Raw genomic sequence first — 20240 nt, forward strand, 5'->3', positions numbered from 1 at the left:
GATAGTCTAATAGGTTTTCCTTTATAAGTTACCATTTTCTTCTCCCTGGCTGCCCTGAGAATTCTGTCTTTATCATTGATTTTTGATCATTTTAATACAATGTGTCTTGGTGAAGACCTTTTTGGGTTGAGGTAATTGGATGTTCTGTTGACTTCTTGAATTCCAAGCTCCAGCTCATTTCTTAGATTTGGGAAATTCTTGTCCACTATTTGTCTGAAAATGCTTTCTAGTCCCTGCTTCTTTTCCTCACCTTTGGTAATGCCCATTATTCTTATGTTTCCTCTTCTGATGGTATCAGCTAGTTCTTATATTTCTTTCATTATTTTTCATTCTTTGGTTTCTCTCTTCTTCCTTCTGATTTATTTCTAGATTTCTGTCTTCGATATCATTGATCCTTTCCTCCATTTGGTTGACTCTATTTCCCAAGCTTGCTATTTCATTTTTCAACTCTTATAGTGTGTTTTTTTTTATCTTCAGAAGTTCTATTTGATTCTTTTGAAAGGCTTCAGTCTCTTTGCTCTGTTCATCTATTTGTATTTCCAATTCCTGAAATTGTCGATATGACTCATTTTGAAACTCACTGAGTTTTTTCAGAAGTACCATCTTGAATTCACTGTCATTTAAGTTACATATGTCTACGTCTGTAAGCTTATTTTCTGGAGATTTTTCTCTTTCTTTCTGAAATGCCTTGTCACCTTGATTGTTCATGGTGTTTAATGGACTATTTCTCCACCTGGGCATTAATGGATATGTATTCTGCTTTCTTTCCAGAAAGATTTATTATATAAAGATCTCTCTTTAGCCTGCAAAGAAGGTGCTTTTCTTTTGATTTCCAGTAGGTAGCCTCTAAGCCTCTTGGATCCCAGCTTTATATAAAGCCTTAATAATGCCTTATACAATGCCTTTATTTTCTCGTAGATATTTAATCACACTCATTACCCTCAGTTTCAGTCCCTGTCAGTGTCAGTGACAGTCTCAGCAGCATTTGCTCAGATTCCCCTGGGGCTCCACGGTGATCAATCTCAGAGGGTATGCAGGGAGGGGCCCTCTGGGTTGGGGGTTGGGGCCTGTGGTTCAGCCTCGGTTTTGCAACCACAGCTGGTAAAATCAACTGTTGGTTTCATCAGTCCCATCCCGCGTCTCTGCCTTCTGCCTTGATGACTAGGCACTGCCGCTGGCCAGCGGTGGGAAGCTCACAGCTTTCCCAGGCAGGGCTGTTCAGGGAAGTCGCTGCACCTTCACCTCTCCCCCTCCTCCTACAGGGAGCTCTGGCACTGCAAGAGGCAGCTTCTTTGTTTCTCCCAGTCCACGGCCCGGGGTTCTGAACTGTGGTAGCTCTTATGCACAGATCCCACACTCAGAAGTGCCGGCGTGCAGTTTGAGTGTTTTTTGTTGAGTTTTCAGTGTTCAGCTTATTGTTGTTTCAAGGGGAGAAATCTGGGGACATCTCTCACACCACCATGTTTCCTTTAAGTAGCTGGTTAGTTTTAAAAGACCATTTCTTTATTTTTATGGAGAATCAATTCAGAGAAGAACATGAAAATTAAGTTTTATCTGTGCTAGAAATAGTGCAAAAATGATTATGCATTATGAATAAGTGCTCATAAAAATCATTATGTTTGGTCTTTCTATCTCTAAACAATGCCTGTTATTCCGTATAATCATTGTAAGCCTGCAACCTCTGGATTCTAGCTAGTAAACGTCAAGACAGATTATAATTTGAAAGAGAAAAGAAAACAAATACTTATTGAATCCCTAATATGAGCCGAGTGTTTTACATCCATTATCCAAATCAAATCTTGCAACCCTATTAGGTTGGTGCAGTTATCTCCAGTTAAAGGTGAAGAGGTGAAGGCTAGTGAATGGTGAAACACTCATATGCTTTTTATGGCTTCATGTTGACTTCAGTTTACCACTTAACAGGGGAAAGGTAGGGCTTGCCTTTCAAAGTTATGCCTTAATTCTTGACTCACCCTCTATGTTTGACCACTTATAAAAACACAGAATAGCAACTCAAAGAATTTATTATCAACTTGGCCAGTTCATTATCAGTGTTAGAGTGAGGCTTGCTATGGGTGTGTTTTTTAATGAAAATTTAACACTCTGCCCACTTCTCAGTTTTGTGAAGTTAAAGGCCAATCATTCTATAATTTTGTGATTCTAAATTAAAAGTGGTGATTATTTCTAAATTTGCTCCAAACACTTCATTTTAATCATAATCGTAGTTTCCTATGCATTTTCTTAGTACCACTGTAAGTTCTATAGCCTGTTTATTAACACAATCTGCTTTTTCCAGAACCTTATGGTTTGATATATATGTAAGCAAAAATAATGCATCATTTTTAAACATATATGTGGAGTTTTTTTCCCCATAATTGTGATGGATTTTTGAATTTGATAACTACCAACAGTTCTAAGAATGGAATATGAAGGCATCATCCATAACATTAGGGCACAATGGGTGAAAATTTGATGGCTTATATGTAATATCTACTGTTCACTATACATGATTCAATTGAATTATCTTATTTTCAAAAAATTCTACTTACAGCTAAAAGATTTAATCTATTGCCTTTTGTTTCAGGCCCCAATTTCCTCCATAAATTGTGATTTCCACGATTAACATTTTCACATATTTGCTTCTACCATATAAGAAAAATATCTAAATCTAGATAGTAAGGAATTCATAAGACATTAAAAATTTAGTGAGGGTAAAAACCATGTTCTTATTTACCAATGCCAGCTTGCCAGGGCTCAACCAAAGCCCCATGATACATGTCAGTATTCCATAAATATTCATCGAATGAATGAATAAACTGGAATTTTTTCTAGGGTGCCAAGTTTAGCAAGATGTTGGTGCTATTTTTTATAGCTGGGGTCATTGTAGCTGAAAGAGTCACTATGATCACCCAAGGTATGAAAGTATAACCTTAAAGTTATTCCAAACACTAGTTACTTAACAGAAAATGTGAATGCTCATTATGTCAAGATAGCACGTCATGATAAATTTTCATCATATGTACAGAATCTGAAATTTTGCTGTATTCACAGCATCCTAGCTGTATTTACATCTAGCATCAGAACTCAACTTTGAGTTTTTGAGCCACAATTTACACTTATAACAAAATAACCAAGACACAACATTTCCACGGTTAGCGGTATTGGTGACAACAATGAAGCAAACTGGAATTTTTTAGTGTCATGTAGTTGTTTATTCTTTTAGGGTCTCTAAATACAGATTTTAGTCTTTTTTTCTTCTGCCAAATAGGTTCAATTTTAAGGTTTAAATCCAATATTAATTAGAAGATATTACCTAGATATAATTTAATAATTTAAAAATACTTGAATTTTTATCCATCATAAATATTTATTCATATCTTAGGTATTCATGGTTAATTTAGCATGTTTCTTTTTACTATCAAATTCAATAAAACTTTTATTGAAGCCTGCTGCATTCCAGGGACTTTGCTTCTAGAAATGCTAGACACAATAAAAAATAAAAACTTAAAAGTTAAAAAATATGTTGACTGACAGAGGCAGTTTGTGCTATAACATTCCGAAGATATTTTTATAATCCAAAGATTACTTGCTTGGTGATTTTTTGGTTGGTCAAGTGTTCATTGTGGTTTCATCTGAAATGGAGCAAAGTGGCTTAAAAAAAATAAATTAAAGCCCCGGCATAATCCCACTTGAGGACAAAGCAAAGACACAAGAATTTCTAAGTTGTAGCCACAAATCTAATGCCACTGTCCTCTGTGACTTTGTTCATGTCACCTCAGCTTTTAGCCTGTTTGTCTGACACTCGAATAAATTTTCTTTCATATTTCTCATACAATTGCTGATTGAATTAATGGCTGTCTAAAAGAAATCTGAAGCTGTAATCAGCTTTTTGTGCATTTGCAGTTAAACTCACCTTCCTGCTAAGTTAAACTGATTCACATTAATTTAAAGATTTTAAAGATTCGAATAAATTGTCTAATATTATCTAATCAAAAAAACTCGAGGAAGCAAGCTGGTTCCCAGGCAGGTGAATTCCAGCCTAAGACTGACAGGCTGAGGTATTGCAGGCAGAATATCAGAGGTTGTGTGTGGGTGGGGCAGGACACAGATAAATTGGATAAAGTCACATTAGATCCTCTCTCTCTGCAGTGGCACAAGTGAAGAGCTTTTTTTTCTTTTTTCTTTTTTCTTTTTTCTTTTTGGATGAAGAAAATGGGATTTTTGCACTGTCGCAGAGCATTAGGACTATGACTTATGTTTTACATTTTTATGTAGTAGATTTCACTGTCCATAATGTCCAATAGATAGCCTGCCTCCCAACTCTGATAAGAGGGATGGAGCGCTCCTCCTCCCACATCACCTGACTTGAAGACATGTTTAGAAATAAACAACCTGAGTATGTTAGAAAGCTGATGGTCATGCTTATGTTACTGTCCGAAGTGCCAAAATCAAAATTATTAATACCCCTTGTGATGGTCTTACTTCAGAATTACAGGACCTTTTTACACTCAGAAAAATCTGAGCCATTGTTGTTTCTCTTGAATAGTTAAAGCAACTTTGATAAAAATGGCTTGTCTAAAGTCATTTACCGAATCCTTGGAGAGACCTGTCTGGAGCCCATCTGTGATTCAGATCCCTAACTCTAGGTCTCCTCGCCTCTATCTTCTAGACCAGTATTCTCAACTGGGAACAGTTTTACCTGCCAGGGGATATTTGGCAATGTCTGAAGATATGTTGGGTTGTCACAACTGAGGATGGGAGATGGGAGGTCCTGCTAAACATTCTACTGTTTGCAGAATAGCCCCCACTTTGACAACAAAGAATTATCAGGCCCCAAATCTCAACACTGCTAAGGTTGAGAAATTCTGCACCAGACAAAGTTTCCACTTCTCTTTTCAGTGTAACCTTTGAGAAATGAAGATTGTAAGTCAAATGAAGTTACTGGTTCAAAGCTTGTTTTTCTTGTGTCTCCTTTTTCGCTGTTTCAAGGAAAGGGGGATTTAATTGGAGCAAACCTATCAATTAAGGACCAAGTGATCAAGACCAATGCGGATGTGAAGGCTTTAACCTACTGTGATCTCCAGTGCATCATCCTCAAAGGGCTCTTTGAAGTGCTAGACCTTTACCCAGAATATGCACACAAATTCGTGGACGACATTCAACATGACCTCACGTACAACCTCCGAGAAGGTCATGAGAGCGATGTAAGTCTCACTTCTATTTCATGCTGAGATCTGATAACACGGGGCCTGAAGATCATTACAATACTAAAGGCATATGTCATCATGACCTTAATCTAAAAAGTCTCTGAATGCATAAGGTATAACTCTTCAGCCACAAGTTGAGCAACTAATTAGCTAGAAGTCAAACCTGGAGTTGTTATCAACATTCTAGGAAAGTATTATTTACGAATGCCTTCTCTTTAATTCCATTTTTTTCCTTGTTTATTTTCATGTGTTTATAACTAGAATCAGTTTCAATGACATAATACTTAGCTAAAGATCTGTAATTTTTCCAGAATTTAAAGATTTCCAGATAGAGTACTCGGTTCAGAGTTTGCTGTGTTTGTAATTGTTCACTACTCCTCTTGCTTAAAAATAATATTTTTGTTAACCAGTACCCAGAAGTCTATCTTAAAATCACTAAATATGCATAAAAAGATTCAAGCCAAAGATTGTCATACTGAAAGCATAATGAGCATTTTATGAAATATATATTTGCTGCATGTTTCAGTTTATACAAACAGCTTTCCTGTCAAAATATGTACTATACTGCATCCTGTGATTAAGCTGATCGTGCACATGACTTCATTAGATGTGTCAAAGAGACAAATGACTTAATAGGAATGATTGTTGAAAGGTAAGCCAAAGCATGCATAGCATTCTGTAACAACAAAAGCCTGATCTTCTGTCTTGAGCTTTGTCCCAGATATTTGTAATACTCAATTTCTTTCCTAAGGGTTTAAGAAGCTATCATTTTGACTAACCCATACTATGCAGACATTTTGTTAACATTAATATTTTCCACTTTGAAAGATAGAGAAAGAATCCAAATTGTGTATTACTTCATCTTGGTTGAGGATATCAATTGACAGTCAATAATACATAGATGGCATCCCATTCTGAAGTTCAAGATTATCAGTTTTGAATGTATGCTTCTCTCCACTGATGATAGCAAACAGCAAAAGAGGGAACCGATTTGTGCTAAGTACTTTGCTTGTATAAAGCTTCTTGTTTAGTGCTTAAAGTTTTTTAAGGTGTCAATCAAATTTTTATGGAACAAAAAACATATGGAATGGTTAATAACATGTATGCAATCTCAGAAATTTGTAGGTGACAGGGACAGTGTATGAGCACAGGTACTTGTCATATTAAAATCTGTACTCTTTCTATTAGTTATGTTGTCTCTTCTTCTTGAAGATACTTTTCATGTCTTTCCATTCAATAGATCAAATTTTAAAAGTACAGGTACTTTTGTGCTCTACAACAGCCTGATGTGACAACTATTTTTGAAGAGTAGAGATGAGCTAGGGGGGAGAAGCAATTAAAATAGGAAGAAGAAATGAGAGAAGAGAGCAATGGCCAATATTCTTCAGTACAGACAAATGGAAAATATTGAATCTCAGTCCCTACTTTCTTTTTATTTGATTACTTTTGAAAGATCCTTATCTTTGATCAAATTTCTTATCTTTTTTTTTTTATTTGCTGAACATTGATCACAGTGACTTTAAAACTTCAGTGTCTGAATTGCTTGTAGGACTATTTTTATCTATCTGCTATTTCTCTTGTCTACTTTTATTATTGTTAGTTAGTTTGTTTGTTTTTTGGTTCTTTGTTTCCTCTTTTTTGGCAAGTGTCATAATTTTGTTTAAATGTTGATGTTGCTCATGAAAGACTGTTTAAATTATTTTCCTCCAAATGGGGTAAGATTTTCTTTTGGCAGGCAGATAGAATACCAGAAAATCACTTTCATTCTGTCCAGAGCTCATCTTAGGCTTGTTGGGCTGATCTATTTAAGTTTTGCCCTTACTCTGGAGGTGCAGTCCTCACTCCTAAAATATAGTTTTTCTAGGATCTCAGCAAAAAGCCTTGGTGTTCACCAAGACCGCTCTTATCTGGCGGAGCTTAGAACTCCAGTCTCTATCTCCTTGGCATTGCATGGCTGCTGAACTCTTTGCTATGCCGTTTAGATTCCCAGTTGCTGATTCCTTCTGAGTTTCCTGGAGCCCTGCCCTGTGCATGCTGAAGTTCTGAGCTGGCTAATGCCTCAAGGGCCACGTTAATGCAGTTACCTCCTCTTTGGAATTTTATTCCTCAAATCCCAAATGTTTTGGTACACTTGAACTTCATCCTCTATCTCCTCTTCCAATAAGATTGCTCTTTTAGAGTCTACCCTATTCCACCTCACGATGAAATAGCAAATTCCCTCAGGAAAACACCTGGGTAAATGTGGTGCTCTCATTGGTAAGTTTCCCCTTCTCAGGGATCACAGCCTCCCAACTCTTACCTTAGTTGCTTGCTCTTCAGTGCTTTCAGTTATTTGACGTATTTCATCCAGTTTTATAATTAATTTTTACTGGAATGTTAGTTCAATATAAATTATTTCATTATAGCTGGAACCAAAAGTGTTGCTTCTTTTCAGAAAGCTTCCTAAAAGCTACACTTTTAAGGGTAAATAGAACTGAAGGTTATCTCTGAAACCTTTATTGTTTTGTGTTGCCTAATCTTTTATCACTTGAAACTTTTCCGTACATATATATCCAAGAATCCAAGATCCTGGGATGATACGCCTTCTAACGGCTAGGTAAACTTGGACTTTCCCCATAATTCCATAGCCTAGGGAAAAGTCTTGTGTTCTTTCTAAGCATAGCATGACTTTCAGGGGAGTTTATATTCTGATGGCAATCCATAGTTATGTATTCCTACTCTATGTTCTGCAGCTCTGTTCTCGTGTTAGATCAACGTGGAACTCCACTCTTTTCCTTAATGTTCATGTGCACACAAACAAAAATAACCAACATACAGGATTTTTAGTGGGTTGAAGCCTTTGCGGAAGGTTAGTCAATGGGTTCTAGAAGGAATAACATTTGCATAATAGGAATGCAAACACAAATGTAACTTATCTACATATCCATATTCTTAAAAATCATGAGGACACTCTGCCATATTGTTCAGCTCTTTACTATTGCTCTCACCTTTCTCCTCTCCTCCCTTCACCCCCAAATTCTCTATTATTTCTGATGCATATCAGCTTAACAGTCTCTCATTGATTGTTTTGTGCCTTTTTAATTTTGCCTTCTAGATGTCACTTTTTACCCCAAGTAGCTTATAAACTATTAGGTGACATAGAGAAATACTAGAACGTCTAGGTAAAGAAAAACTATTCGTCAACTTATTTTAAAATAAAGACCAAAAAGCATTTTTATGAAATTGTCAAAACTAAAATATGCTAGTAAAAAGATATGATTCCTAGAACTAAGATATATTACATAACTTTAGAATGACAGCTCATCTAATTCTCATAGGAAAATTAATTAAAATGCATAATATATTTTCTAGGTTTGTGAAAAGACTACCTAACACTATTTTGACCTTATGGTAATTATGCATTTTATGCACCTAAAGTATTTTCTATATTTGCCCTTATTTATATGTCATTTGAATGGTCCCCAAATGACATAAATTAATTTATCTATTTCTCTCTATGTAAGTTACAAGAAATGTATTTCACTTCTCATCATAAAACCTGTAAAATTGATTTTAGGATAAATTCATCTGTTGTTGGTTGGGAAATTAACATAAAAATCTTATATTTTGATAAGCAAATGAAATAATTGACAAGTACCTAAAATATCTGTTTTCAAAAACTAATAATGCTAATATACTGAAGATCAGATATTGATATGGCTACATATAAACATCTTATGTGCTTTGCACATGGTAGATACTGACAGTGGTGTTGTTGTGGTTGTGAGGCAATGAATTACAATGGTTGTTGAAAAAATGTTAAATTTGCCAGTTTTACCTTACTGAAGGGTTTCTAAGTGATGAAACCTATTACATGTCAGGTGTGTTGATTCTTATTTTTCCCTCAATTTTTTATTATTGTCATATAATCTGATTAACATAAAAAAATTAACTCCCCTTCAGTCTCCTGACCTCTTTACTAAGGGAGGCATATTTCTTCAGTTTCCTGAGGGTCGATGGCCTCCATTTGAAGGTCTTCGAATGCCCAACTCCAGTATAGCAGAAGAGGTTACACTGAAATTCAGAAAAGGTGCCTGAAACAGAGACAATGGAACCCTTGAGGACCTCTTACTTTTAGCAGTTTTCCTCTATTTTTGAAATCTTTGAGTACTTGAATGCTTTAAAATGCTGAGCAGCTCAAAACCTCCACATTTATCATAATATTCTAATCCTCCACCCCACCTCCCGCCAACAACACATATTCTCTCTGTATACCAAGCACCATGCTTCAAGAGTATAGTTAAAATATTGAATACATCAGAATCTTTACCCGCAAGCGAAACAAATACATATATAAGCAAAATTAATTGCCAAAGCTCCAGAATGGTCAATGCATTGGTTAACACGTATATAAATAAACATAATTGAGTGTAAAAGTTCTATACTAATGAAAGAGTCAACTTGCCCTCATCAGCTTGTGGGAGTTGCATGTATGTGTGTGGGTGTGTTGGGGGGCGGGGGAGGGAGGTGCTGAAATACATCTCTCTGACCATGACAAATGAAAAGTGACATAATGATTCTTCCCTACCTCTATTCTTATTCCCTTATCACCCTTTTTCCTCAAGGCTACATGAACAATCTTCCCAAAAATATAAATTAGATCATGTCATTCTGTTGCTTAAAATATTTCAATGGATCCCCATGGACTGTCAAAACCCAGACTTCTTCCCATAACTTTCAGGATCCTATGTATTCCAACCTCTACTGGCCTTTTAAACTCACCTGATGCCATCTTGTGTCCAGCATTACATTCCAGCAAACTGACCTGCTTTCCCATCCTTCTGCGTGCCAGGATCTTGCCTGCCTCTCATGCCTTAGGGCCTTTGCATTGTTCTTTTTCCTTCCTGTGCTGCTCTTCTTCTGTTCTTACCTGACCACCTGCTCTGGAGTTAACCCCTCCCAGTTATCTTCTGCCACATCATCTTATTTACCTTTTTCATAGCATTTAGCAAAATCTGAAGTTATTTTAATATGTATATTTTCTTGTTCATGGTCATTTTCTCTTACCAGTACCTAAGTTAGCTCCTAGGGCAGAATCAATATTTAATATATATTTTATGCTTGAATGAATAAATGTCAAAAAGTTTACTTGGACTTGGTAACTATGTGAAATTCTGAGAAAATGAATAAAGTCTTGAAGACAGCAAGCTACATAGCCATTAAATGGGGTCTAAAATGAAAAGTTAAGGGAATTTAGAATTACATTTCTTAGAAGCAAAAAAGTCAAAGAGTGTGTCACTAGTAGAATTTGAAAGAACAGCTAAATTGAAAAACGGCTATTTTTCACTTACCTTAAGTTCAGGAAAAGAGGTTTTCAAAAGCCACAGGAGGAAATTAAGCTGAATAATGAGAGGAAAAACTTTGCAATATAGGTAGTGTAATTACTCCACATGGTTTTACAGTAGAATGTGTTAAGATGAAAAGGGATCTACCTTCATATCCAAGCTAACACACACATTTTCTCTAGAAGTAGATAAACTATTACAACACTAATACCCCCTGAAAGTAGAGAATCAGTACTGTTAACCATTAAATCATTCTGAACGGTTATTTACCTCACTTTTATTGCTTGGGACACAAAGCTACAAACTTTGGGGTGAAATGAATTTATATGTGGAAAACTCCAAGGTCTAGTAAAGTTTCTTATCTATGGTTATAAAATACTTCATTGAAATATTATATACAGATCTTTTACCCTTAGTGGTAATCTGTGAAGTATAGGGTCTATAATATATGTAATGAAATCTGGTCATGTGCTTCTCATGTTCCTTAATCCCCATTAGCCTCAGTGGTACCTGAACATGAGTTTATATTTCTATCTAGGTCTGGACCCCATGTCTTTAAAGTGCAAAGGCCTTTATTTCCAATTTCATGTTTTCAGAGGCATGAAAGTGCAAATATCACTGAAAAAAACAAAAACACCTAACTTTCATGCACTATTGAGCTGTGTCCACCTAGACTTCTTGGCACTAGACAATTTCTTGTGTAATTAAGCTTCTCTGTATCCATGAGTTTCAGCTCCCCACTTCCTCCTTTAGGAAAAAAAAAAACAAGCATAAATTTTTCAAGTGAAGTCTGTGATTTGCCAACATTTCTCACCTCCCATGTTAGTATATTATAATTTAATTCAAGATTGTACTGAAGAGAAATTTATTTCCAAAGCATGGACTTGGTTTAAGTTTAGTCTCCAGTTCAGTCTGAAATAAGATTGGCATGTTTGGAACCATTTTTCTTGAAAACGATTTACTGAATAGTAATAATTTTAAAAATCATATCTGACAGCCCAGATACGTAGCTGCTCAGGAGTAGCCTGCATGTAGGTGCGCATCTGCTAGCACTCTCTCTTGTAATGATAACATAATTAACTCTGCATATTTCTGAGATCACTGTTCTTAGAAAATTGCATATTGAGGGACTCACATGTCATTTTATCATGTCGGCTTTTTTTGTCATCCCAGGCCAACAGGTGTTTTGTTTGTCAATTGTGTATTTTTAAATACTCTTCCTTAGGGAGCAGGAATCCTTCCTTGACATACCTTGTAGTGGACAGTTTTACATACCATACACTTTTATTGTGCTTAAGACAATGTCAGAGATGATAGAGAAAGCTCAGTAAGTAATGGCCTAAACATTTTACTTGCACCCGGTATTTTTTATGTTCTGAAACTTTTCTCATACTGATGTCTTTCAATGCAGTCAGAAGTTGCAGCAAACATAGTATCTTGAAGAAAAAGATAGTGTTTCAGTCATTGTCCCCAGAGCCTAGTTTTGTGTTTGTGCTCATGGCGTTGAGTGAATAAAAATTGCTGTTGAACTTCATGCATTTCTTGACATACCCTACTTGTTCTGACTGTAGCAAAATGACCCTCAGTGCCCTCTCCTCTTCTTAGTGATTCCTTATGCTTACTGCTTTTTTCTCCCATTATTATGTCTCGTTCCCATCTCCTTCTTCCTTGAAGATCTCAAGGAGGAGTGGATTGTAAGTTTACCTTCCCCTCTAACCTTAAAATTTTGATTCTCCTGCCTGGTCCTATGCCTGAGAGAGGTAAAAGCTTTATATGCCTAAAAGTTGTAAAACAAAAGAGATTATCTCAAAGTTGGTGAATTATAAGAGACAAGATCTTCAGAAAAGGGATGGGTGGTCAGAGGTAGCTGTTGGACAAATGAAGCGAAGTTGGCAATTAGATGAACTGTGGATAATCACATCATTGTTGGATGTACAATCATATTTCAGCAACACTTTCTTAGAATAAAAAGCCAATTTAAATATATATTAAAAATAAAAGTACTAAAGACTGATTCTTTTTTTTTTTTTTTTTTTTTTTATGCCTACAGCACTTATTCTTCCTAGGTGGTCTCCATTCCAAAAGATTAATTCTTTTTAAACTTCTTATTTTAGGGCAGAGCTTGTGTGAGGCCCCGGAAAAAGGGCCAGCCTGAGAATTCTGGTAAGCAATTTGGGGCAATTTGAAATGAGGACATTGACTGTAGGCAATCAAAATTCAACTTAAATAGAGCGTTAGTGCAGAAGAGATTTCTCGTAAAGATTCCAAGTATCTTATGGGAACAAATAGAATACACACACATATATGCAACACACACACACATGCACACCTGGATCTCAGGAATTCTTATAATTAAGTTCTCAAGCTCCATTTCCTGCTCCATTTTCTCTGCATTTCTTACTTTTACCTCTTTTCTCCATATTCTCTCTCTCAGTAGACTTGCCATCTTTCTTTCCCTGTCCAAATGGCAGGAAATAGCAACTCCTCAATTCAAGGAGACAGCAGATTACTCTTGGCTCTCTTAGTTGATTCTAGGTTCTTGTAGAAAGACTGAGTATTAAGCTTAAGTCAAGTGCCCACTGAGGTTTTATCAATCTGTGGGTCTGTGTGTGTGTCTGCATATGTGCGTGTATGTGTGTGTGGTGAGGAGAGGGGGTTGAGGATTGATTGAAATCACACTGTAGTAACATGGTGATTTCAGTGGCAACTCAGTGGGCTGAGGAGTTGAATTATAACAGATAAAATCTTCAGAAAAGGGATCTTCAGAAAAGGGATCAGAGGTAGCTGTTGGACAAATGAAGCAAAGTTGGTGGTTAGATGAACTGTGGATAATCACATCATTGTTGGATGTACAATCATATTTCAGCAATACTTTCTTAGAATAAAAAGCCAATTTAAATATATATTAAAAATAAAAACACATAAAATAGAAAGCACTCAAACCACCCTGAATGGGCTCATGTTTCAACTCCTCTGGATTCTCTCCTGTGTCACCTTTTGTCCTTCAAATAGCATGACACATACCCTGCAAGGAGATTAACCACATTTCGACTACATTTGACTATTTCAGCTTTTGTTTGCAAGTTGAACAGTGAGCAGTTAGATTTTAAAGTTCTTTGTGAGGAAAGGGTGGTAGATAGGTTGGGAAAGTCAGAGGACAAAGGCTACCTGCCATCCTATAAACAAGACAAAAATGTCTTTCTTTCCCTATTTTCGTGGTTGCCTCAACCTATAGGGAACAGCAGATGTTCAGCCTGAAATGAGAAGTGTCAAATTTGTATATGAACTCACGTACACACAAACAGGCAGGGCTCAACTTATGTGCATTTCTTAAGAATTAAAAACTACCCAGGTTACATTACATCTGCTAGGAATCCTCAACCCTGCCCCACTTGGGGAGTTGGGGAGACCCAAGTCCTCCATTCCACACTGCATTCTTGATGGCTATTTAAGCCTTGGAAGTTCAGCTTGCCCTCTTTAAGTTCTCCTGTAGACTAGGGTGTCAGAGCCCTGCCCTAGAGAGAAAGGTTCTATGAAATGAAGATGATGTTGAAGCTGCTGATGGAATAGTAATTCCTAATGAGCCAAACTATGCTAAATGCTTTATAAACTCTAACTGATTTTATTCTCACAACTTGGAGATAAATTAAGCTCATATGCTAGATAAGAAGACTAGTTAAGGATGAGAAAGGTGAAAAAAATTGATCTGGAATCCCTCAACAAGAAAGCAATGGAGGTCAGGAAGTACAATTTCAGTCCCAAGCCATCTCACTGTAAAATCCGACTGAAATTTAGTCTACATTTATTCATCAAAACAAAGGTATAAATTCGTGTTCTGTCCCTTAATCTCATGAGCACTGAATGCCAGCTATATTATAGGTTAGTGGAGCATTCATCAGAAACATGTTTCCATGGGAAAATAAGTTTCACCTGGCAAATATGTAAGTAAAAAATGAACCACAGAACTTTTTAATAATTCATCAAACTGTACACTTTTGATTCATGCACTTTTTCCCTGTATGTTATACTTTAATGAGAAACTTTTTAAAAAATAAACTTAAAGAATTCAACTGAGTTACAAGTGACAAATTCAGTTGTATATGTATCAGTTTCTTGAGAACAATAACTATATTTTATTCATCTTGGTAGCCCTCTTTCTAGTAAAATTAGTGGTACATTAATTGCAGATGTTCGTCTCAGAATTTTCCTTAATCATTTCCTCAATGACATGGAAACCAAATCTTTTAAATCTCAATTCATGTGACAGAAATGCAGCTACTTGCTTGATGAATGCTTATTGGAATTTAATTCCTTCACTCTTTATATATACATTTCCATGTTTATATAATAATAAAACTTTACAACTGGAAGGGACCTGTGTACCATTCAATAAAACTCAGGTTTTTTTGTTTTTGTTTTGTTTTGTTTTGTTTTGTTTTTGTTTTTTTTTATTACAGTGGCTTAAAGGGAGGGGGAAAAGAAAATTTATTCACTCACAAACTAAAAATCCAGTCATTGGTTAATTATATAACTTAAGTGAGTTATATACTTAAATGGGGTAGAATATTCCCTTTGCATAAAGTGGACTTTCACTTTAGATAATATCTTCCATCAATCACACCCAGCATTTGTTTCAAATGAAATTCAATCAAAAAATCAAAAAATATCTCATCAAGTTTAAATTTCTGTTGTTAACTGAATATTTAGCAGCACATCTACTGGCCAGGAAAAAATGCTAATTTTTATTAAGTACGTATTATGAGCAAGGCAATTTGCTTACATTGCTACATTTAATTTAAATTTTAATCCTTGTATCACCCCTGAGAGTTTGGATTATGTTTTCTCTTTATAATAGAAGGAACTGGTCGTCCTAGGTGTCTAAGTAGTCCACTGCCTGAATGACAGAATTAGTGAAAGAATCAAACAGCATAAAATCAAGTCAAATTCTGGTATTCTGAATCCTACTAAAGCGCTCTACCACAAGTCAGAATGTAATTCCCATAACAGGAACTGGGTTTCTTCAGGCATTCTGACTTACAGCAGAAGCTACACTGAATCTTCAGAATAACATTCATTTTAATCTTCTTAACTTTAACGCTATTACTTGTCATGTTTCATCAAAACCCACAGTGCCTAAATATTTCAGGAAAGACATCTCATTAATAAGACGACAAGTAAAATGGCAGAACTATTTTAGTTTGGTCATTCAGCTTGTCCTCTCCTCTAGTATTAGTGCTTTTATTTGCTCATAAATTGATCCATTTATAAATAACCCTATGGTCACGGACTAATTCTGAGAGAATTTCTTCCCATTCAAGTATGTGCTTTTCAGTCTGCTATACACATCATTGCTCTTCATTCTTCCCTTGTTCCATGTTCAAGAGTAAATTTGTGAAATCTCCACTCCACCATCATTTCAAAAGTACAAAACAGTATTTCAGTTTCTTTCCAGACTGTTTCATCTTTGTAAGAAATTGGAGGCCTTCTTATTAACTGCAATGAATAAAAATCTCTTTGGAATGTGAATATATCACATTTGCCAACAAATACATTCTCAGTACTTCCTGTATGTACACGCACTCAAACGCATACATACAGTTATGCAGAAGGATTGAGAATTTAGGTGAAAAAAGCAATGTTTTCACTTAAGAGTTTTGTTCACATTGCTCAATCTGCAAATACTTTACCTGCGGAATATATTTTAAAAAAATTTAAACATGATTTTATTGGAGTGTTTTTTGATCAAGAACTTGATCTCCTGGGACTTGTTAGAATAATCTTGAATATTTTTCTGCAGTACATATTTCACTGTTTGGGTGCTGCTAGTCAAATAATAATTCACAGGTCATCCTTGGGCATGTGAGACATTATCTGCAGTTAGCTCTCTAATCCCAAATCTAGACACAACTATTATAGTATAGAGTCAGTGGGTGTCATGAGTAAAGCTGTTATAAATGAGCTAAGTTGGTGGAAATTAAGTTAAAATTAAAAACAAATTATAAAATCCCAGGATAAACATCTTTAATAGTGTTTTTCCCGTGAAGTTCCCCCAAAAGAGTGTAGATAGCAGAGCGAGTGACATATGGCAGAGACAGTTTGCTTACACCACAGCGCAGACTGTGCCCGGCAGGCAGATCTGGAGGCTTCTACTTTTCATCAGATTCAAGGCATCTATTTGCTCAGCATTTAAACCCAGCATTCTAGGACACCAGAAGAGCTGTGGCTTTAACGGGAGGAAACAGTAGACAAGTAGTCCAAAAATATGAAGCAAAGAAATGCCAAGTTAGGGGGCCAGTGTGTGGTAATAATGACAACTCTTCAAGGGTGGAGGGATCCAGGTAGCTGCATTTCTGTCAAATGAATAGGGACTTAAAGGATTTGGTTTTCATGTCATTGAGGAAAATGATTAAGGAACATCTGCAAGATGCTAAGCTTTTAACAATGTGGTACTCCCACTTATGTTTTCCACCCTGAAGATTAAGGTCTTTAAAATTAGAGCATATGGTGACTGTTCCGTGTTACTGCATTTTGCCAGCATTTATAAACAGTTCCAAGTCTGACTAGTGCTAACGAAACATATTTATATTCTAGGTTATATAGTTTACATACCTCTTTGAGGCTATTAGTTACCCTTTCATCTTGATAGTACAAAATGTTAGCATCATATATGGAAAAACAAAAACTAAAACAGGATTCTGTCAAGATCAATGAATGATAGGTATCAGCCTCACTACACGTACAAGTTGAATAACTTAAGATAAGTCGCTTTCCTTCAATGGGTCTCCAGTTTCTCATCTCTAGCCTAGGTAGGTGATTGCTAAGAAAATTTATCAGTGGATCAGGCTAAATGCTATAACACATGACCCCAAGTCTCAATGACTTAATACAATAAATAGAATAAAAGATTTATGATTTCTATCTCATAATCATGATTATGGACAGATGGTAGCTTTTTATTAAGTGATCCACAGATCTAGACTTCCTCTCTCTGCTAGCTCCATCATCCCTCAGGCATTAGATTTCTCTCAACTCAGAACCCTCCACTAGATGCTTTATACCTGGGCAGCTAACCAGCCAAGAGAAAGAATGTGGAGGGTTTCCTTGCATCTCTCAGGGGCCAAACCTAGAAATGACATAGTTTTCTCTGCTCACATTCCATCAGCCAGAATTAGTCATATAGTTCAGCCTAAGTGCACACATTCTGGGAAATTTCATCAGTTTGTGTCTGAGAGAACATAATTAGTGAACAACTAACCAATCTGAGACATAGGCCCTTCTAGCATTATCTTTCCTTTCTTTATTTAGAAGGGTTGTAAAAGTGATTTTACTAACCCTTAAAGTCATCATTTTGGTGGGAAAAATCCATATATACAAATGGGACTTCAAAAAAATCAGTTCAAAATCAGTAGTCTTTTTTTAATCTACATATTTTATTTACATGTAGTGCTGGCTTCTCCAGAGCGTTATCAAACATTATCCTTAAGAGTATTTTGTGGGAAGCCAGAATCCAAATTGAGTGACATAGTGGCTCACCACTCTCATTTGCTACTGCCTGCACCCCAGCTGCCACCACAGGCCCCATTATTTTTTTATTCCAGTTTAAGAAAGCTTTTAAACATGAGAAAGATGTTCAGCCAAATTAAATTATTTAATTTTTGCTCTATAATAATAAATATTTTATTACTGTGTTTTTGTTTTGCCTTTAAATGGGAATATGTTCTTTAGGATACACAGAATTGGCACATATGACATCATTTAGTACTTTAAGGAAAAGGTAAGGAGTAGCAAATGAATGCAGCATGCTGGACATATGACCGTGCTATCATTTTATGAAAGCCTCACCTGTAAGAATATGAATCATCCAAATTCATTGATAAATAGGAGGGTATGCATACCTTCAAATACTTCCTGAATTTTTCTAAATAATTTGCCACAGAGTCATTTTAATGGCACTTCCCTAAATAAAAGTATATGTTTGTTTAGAAATTCCGAGTGAATTAACATAAAAGGAAGAGGGAGAGAAGGAAGAGAGGCTTACAGGCAAAGATTTAGAGCCAGTATTCTAAATAGAAGTTACTCCTCCTGAAACCTAATGTCAGTTACTGGGGAAGACATGGCCTCTTTTGTGAGACTCCACATGCCTAATTTTGAAAGCATCTTTATTACCTAAAGGGTGGTGTGCTTACACAGTTCAACTAAGGCCAGAATCGTTCCTTCAAAGAATCCAACATTACCAATTTCCCGCAACTCCCGAAAAAACAGCGTACCAAGCAAAGTTTGATCCAATAAATTGGAAACCTGAAAGGCCAGAATTGGTTTGGACAAATTTGTGAAAATAGTTATGAAAGCATCATTCTTCCAATAGAGTCACTCGTGCGTATTTTGTGATCATGGAAATAAAATGGAGAGAAAAGTTTGCTCTGAAGACAATTACATGTATACATGTCATGTCTATAACAAAAAGAACAATGTCTTTGCACAAATCTATAATTAACTAAGTTGATAGCTTTGGAATTCAGAATGACCCCACTCTGAAATGGAGAGCAGTCCTAGATTGACAGTTCAAGGATAAAAGTTCAGCCATTGGGAGGACCTAGCTATTAGATGGGGGAAAGGTCAAAGGTCAAAACCAGGGGTTAATTATTTAATAATGTGCCTTTAGGTACTGAATAATCTTTTTATAACTGTATGATAGGCATCTTTGAATAATATGTATTGTTTATGAACATGATAATAACATGACATAAAAAAAAAAAAAAGAATGACACCACTCTAAGAAGTTAGGCCCATTCTAAATAGATATGCCTTATTCACTGTTCACATTTTTATGAAGATGAGTTCCTCAATGGCTATTACTGTGATTTCCTCCACAGTTGGAAATGGCCAGTTTGTGATTACGTTGCCATGTGATAATTCTAAAAGCTTAGCCACATGGTATAATTTCAAGAAAGGAGTCATTTAGGGGAGCCTAAATTCCTCACTGTCTATTTTAAGAAGTTGAGGAAAAGTCTACCCTATGATGAAACCTCAGGCTCAAAATATAAATGTAAGTAAGAAAACATATAGGAAATAACACACACTGTATAAGTAACTAGAGAATGGTTCTTCCCCCAGCCACCCACCCCAGACAAGTATGTTTTAGGTGAGGATATTATTGGTAAAGAGACCCAGAGAAGGAAACATGATATATCAGAAATATTTTATCTATCACAATTTTTGTTCTGGGAACTTTCAGAGTACCGCTGGGGTAGCAAAACTGCCAAATCAGACACATTTCTTCCTAAATTTCAGTGGTTTGTAATCCCATTGTGAATTCTTACAAAGACTTGTTATGAGTCGATAGATAGCCAAATATAGGGTGCTCCACATATCACCTTCGAAAACAACAAAACTGTAACATAAGAAACTTGGCCTTGCATCCTGTAAGACTTTCATTCTTACTAGAAATTTTTTAATATTAGGTAAAATTGTGAACATTGTGATGAACAATATTCTTCGTGTTAAAGTTTCAAAGATTTCTTTAATTAAAAAATTCATACATTCGGTCATGTAGAAGCTGTTTGTGACCTCACTCTCATGTTCTTATATCAGACCTCTTCTTATTTTCTGTGGCTCATTGAGCTTAACTGAGGCACTATGGTTCAAAGAAGCAAAGCAGTGCATTTCAGTTTGCTGGTTCAATCACTGTCTTTAACATATAGGGCTGTTT

The 20240-nt window shown here is 35.9% G+C and overlaps 1 protein-coding gene across 1 annotated transcript in view; it reads left to right on the top strand.

The window, feature by feature from the left end:
- KCNH8 (potassium voltage-gated channel subfamily H member 8) overlaps window positions 1-20240 on the top strand; it is a 318741-nt gene that overhangs the window by 257535 nt on the left and 40966 nt on the right. Inside the window, exon 11 of the mRNA XM_011355828.1 lies at window positions 4990-5204. Within this exon, the coding sequence (XP_011354130.1) occupies window positions 4990-5204 (215 nt within the window). The remainder of the gene's footprint in view (window positions 1-4989; window positions 5205-20240) is intronic.

This window comes from Pteropus vampyrus, unplaced genomic scaffold (genome assembly GCF_000151845.1).
Source record: "Pteropus vampyrus isolate Shadow unplaced genomic scaffold, Pvam_2.0 Scaffold1, whole genome shotgun sequence".
In the NCBI taxonomy this organism is placed as follows: domain Eukaryota; kingdom Metazoa; phylum Chordata; class Mammalia; order Chiroptera; family Pteropodidae; genus Pteropus; species Pteropus vampyrus.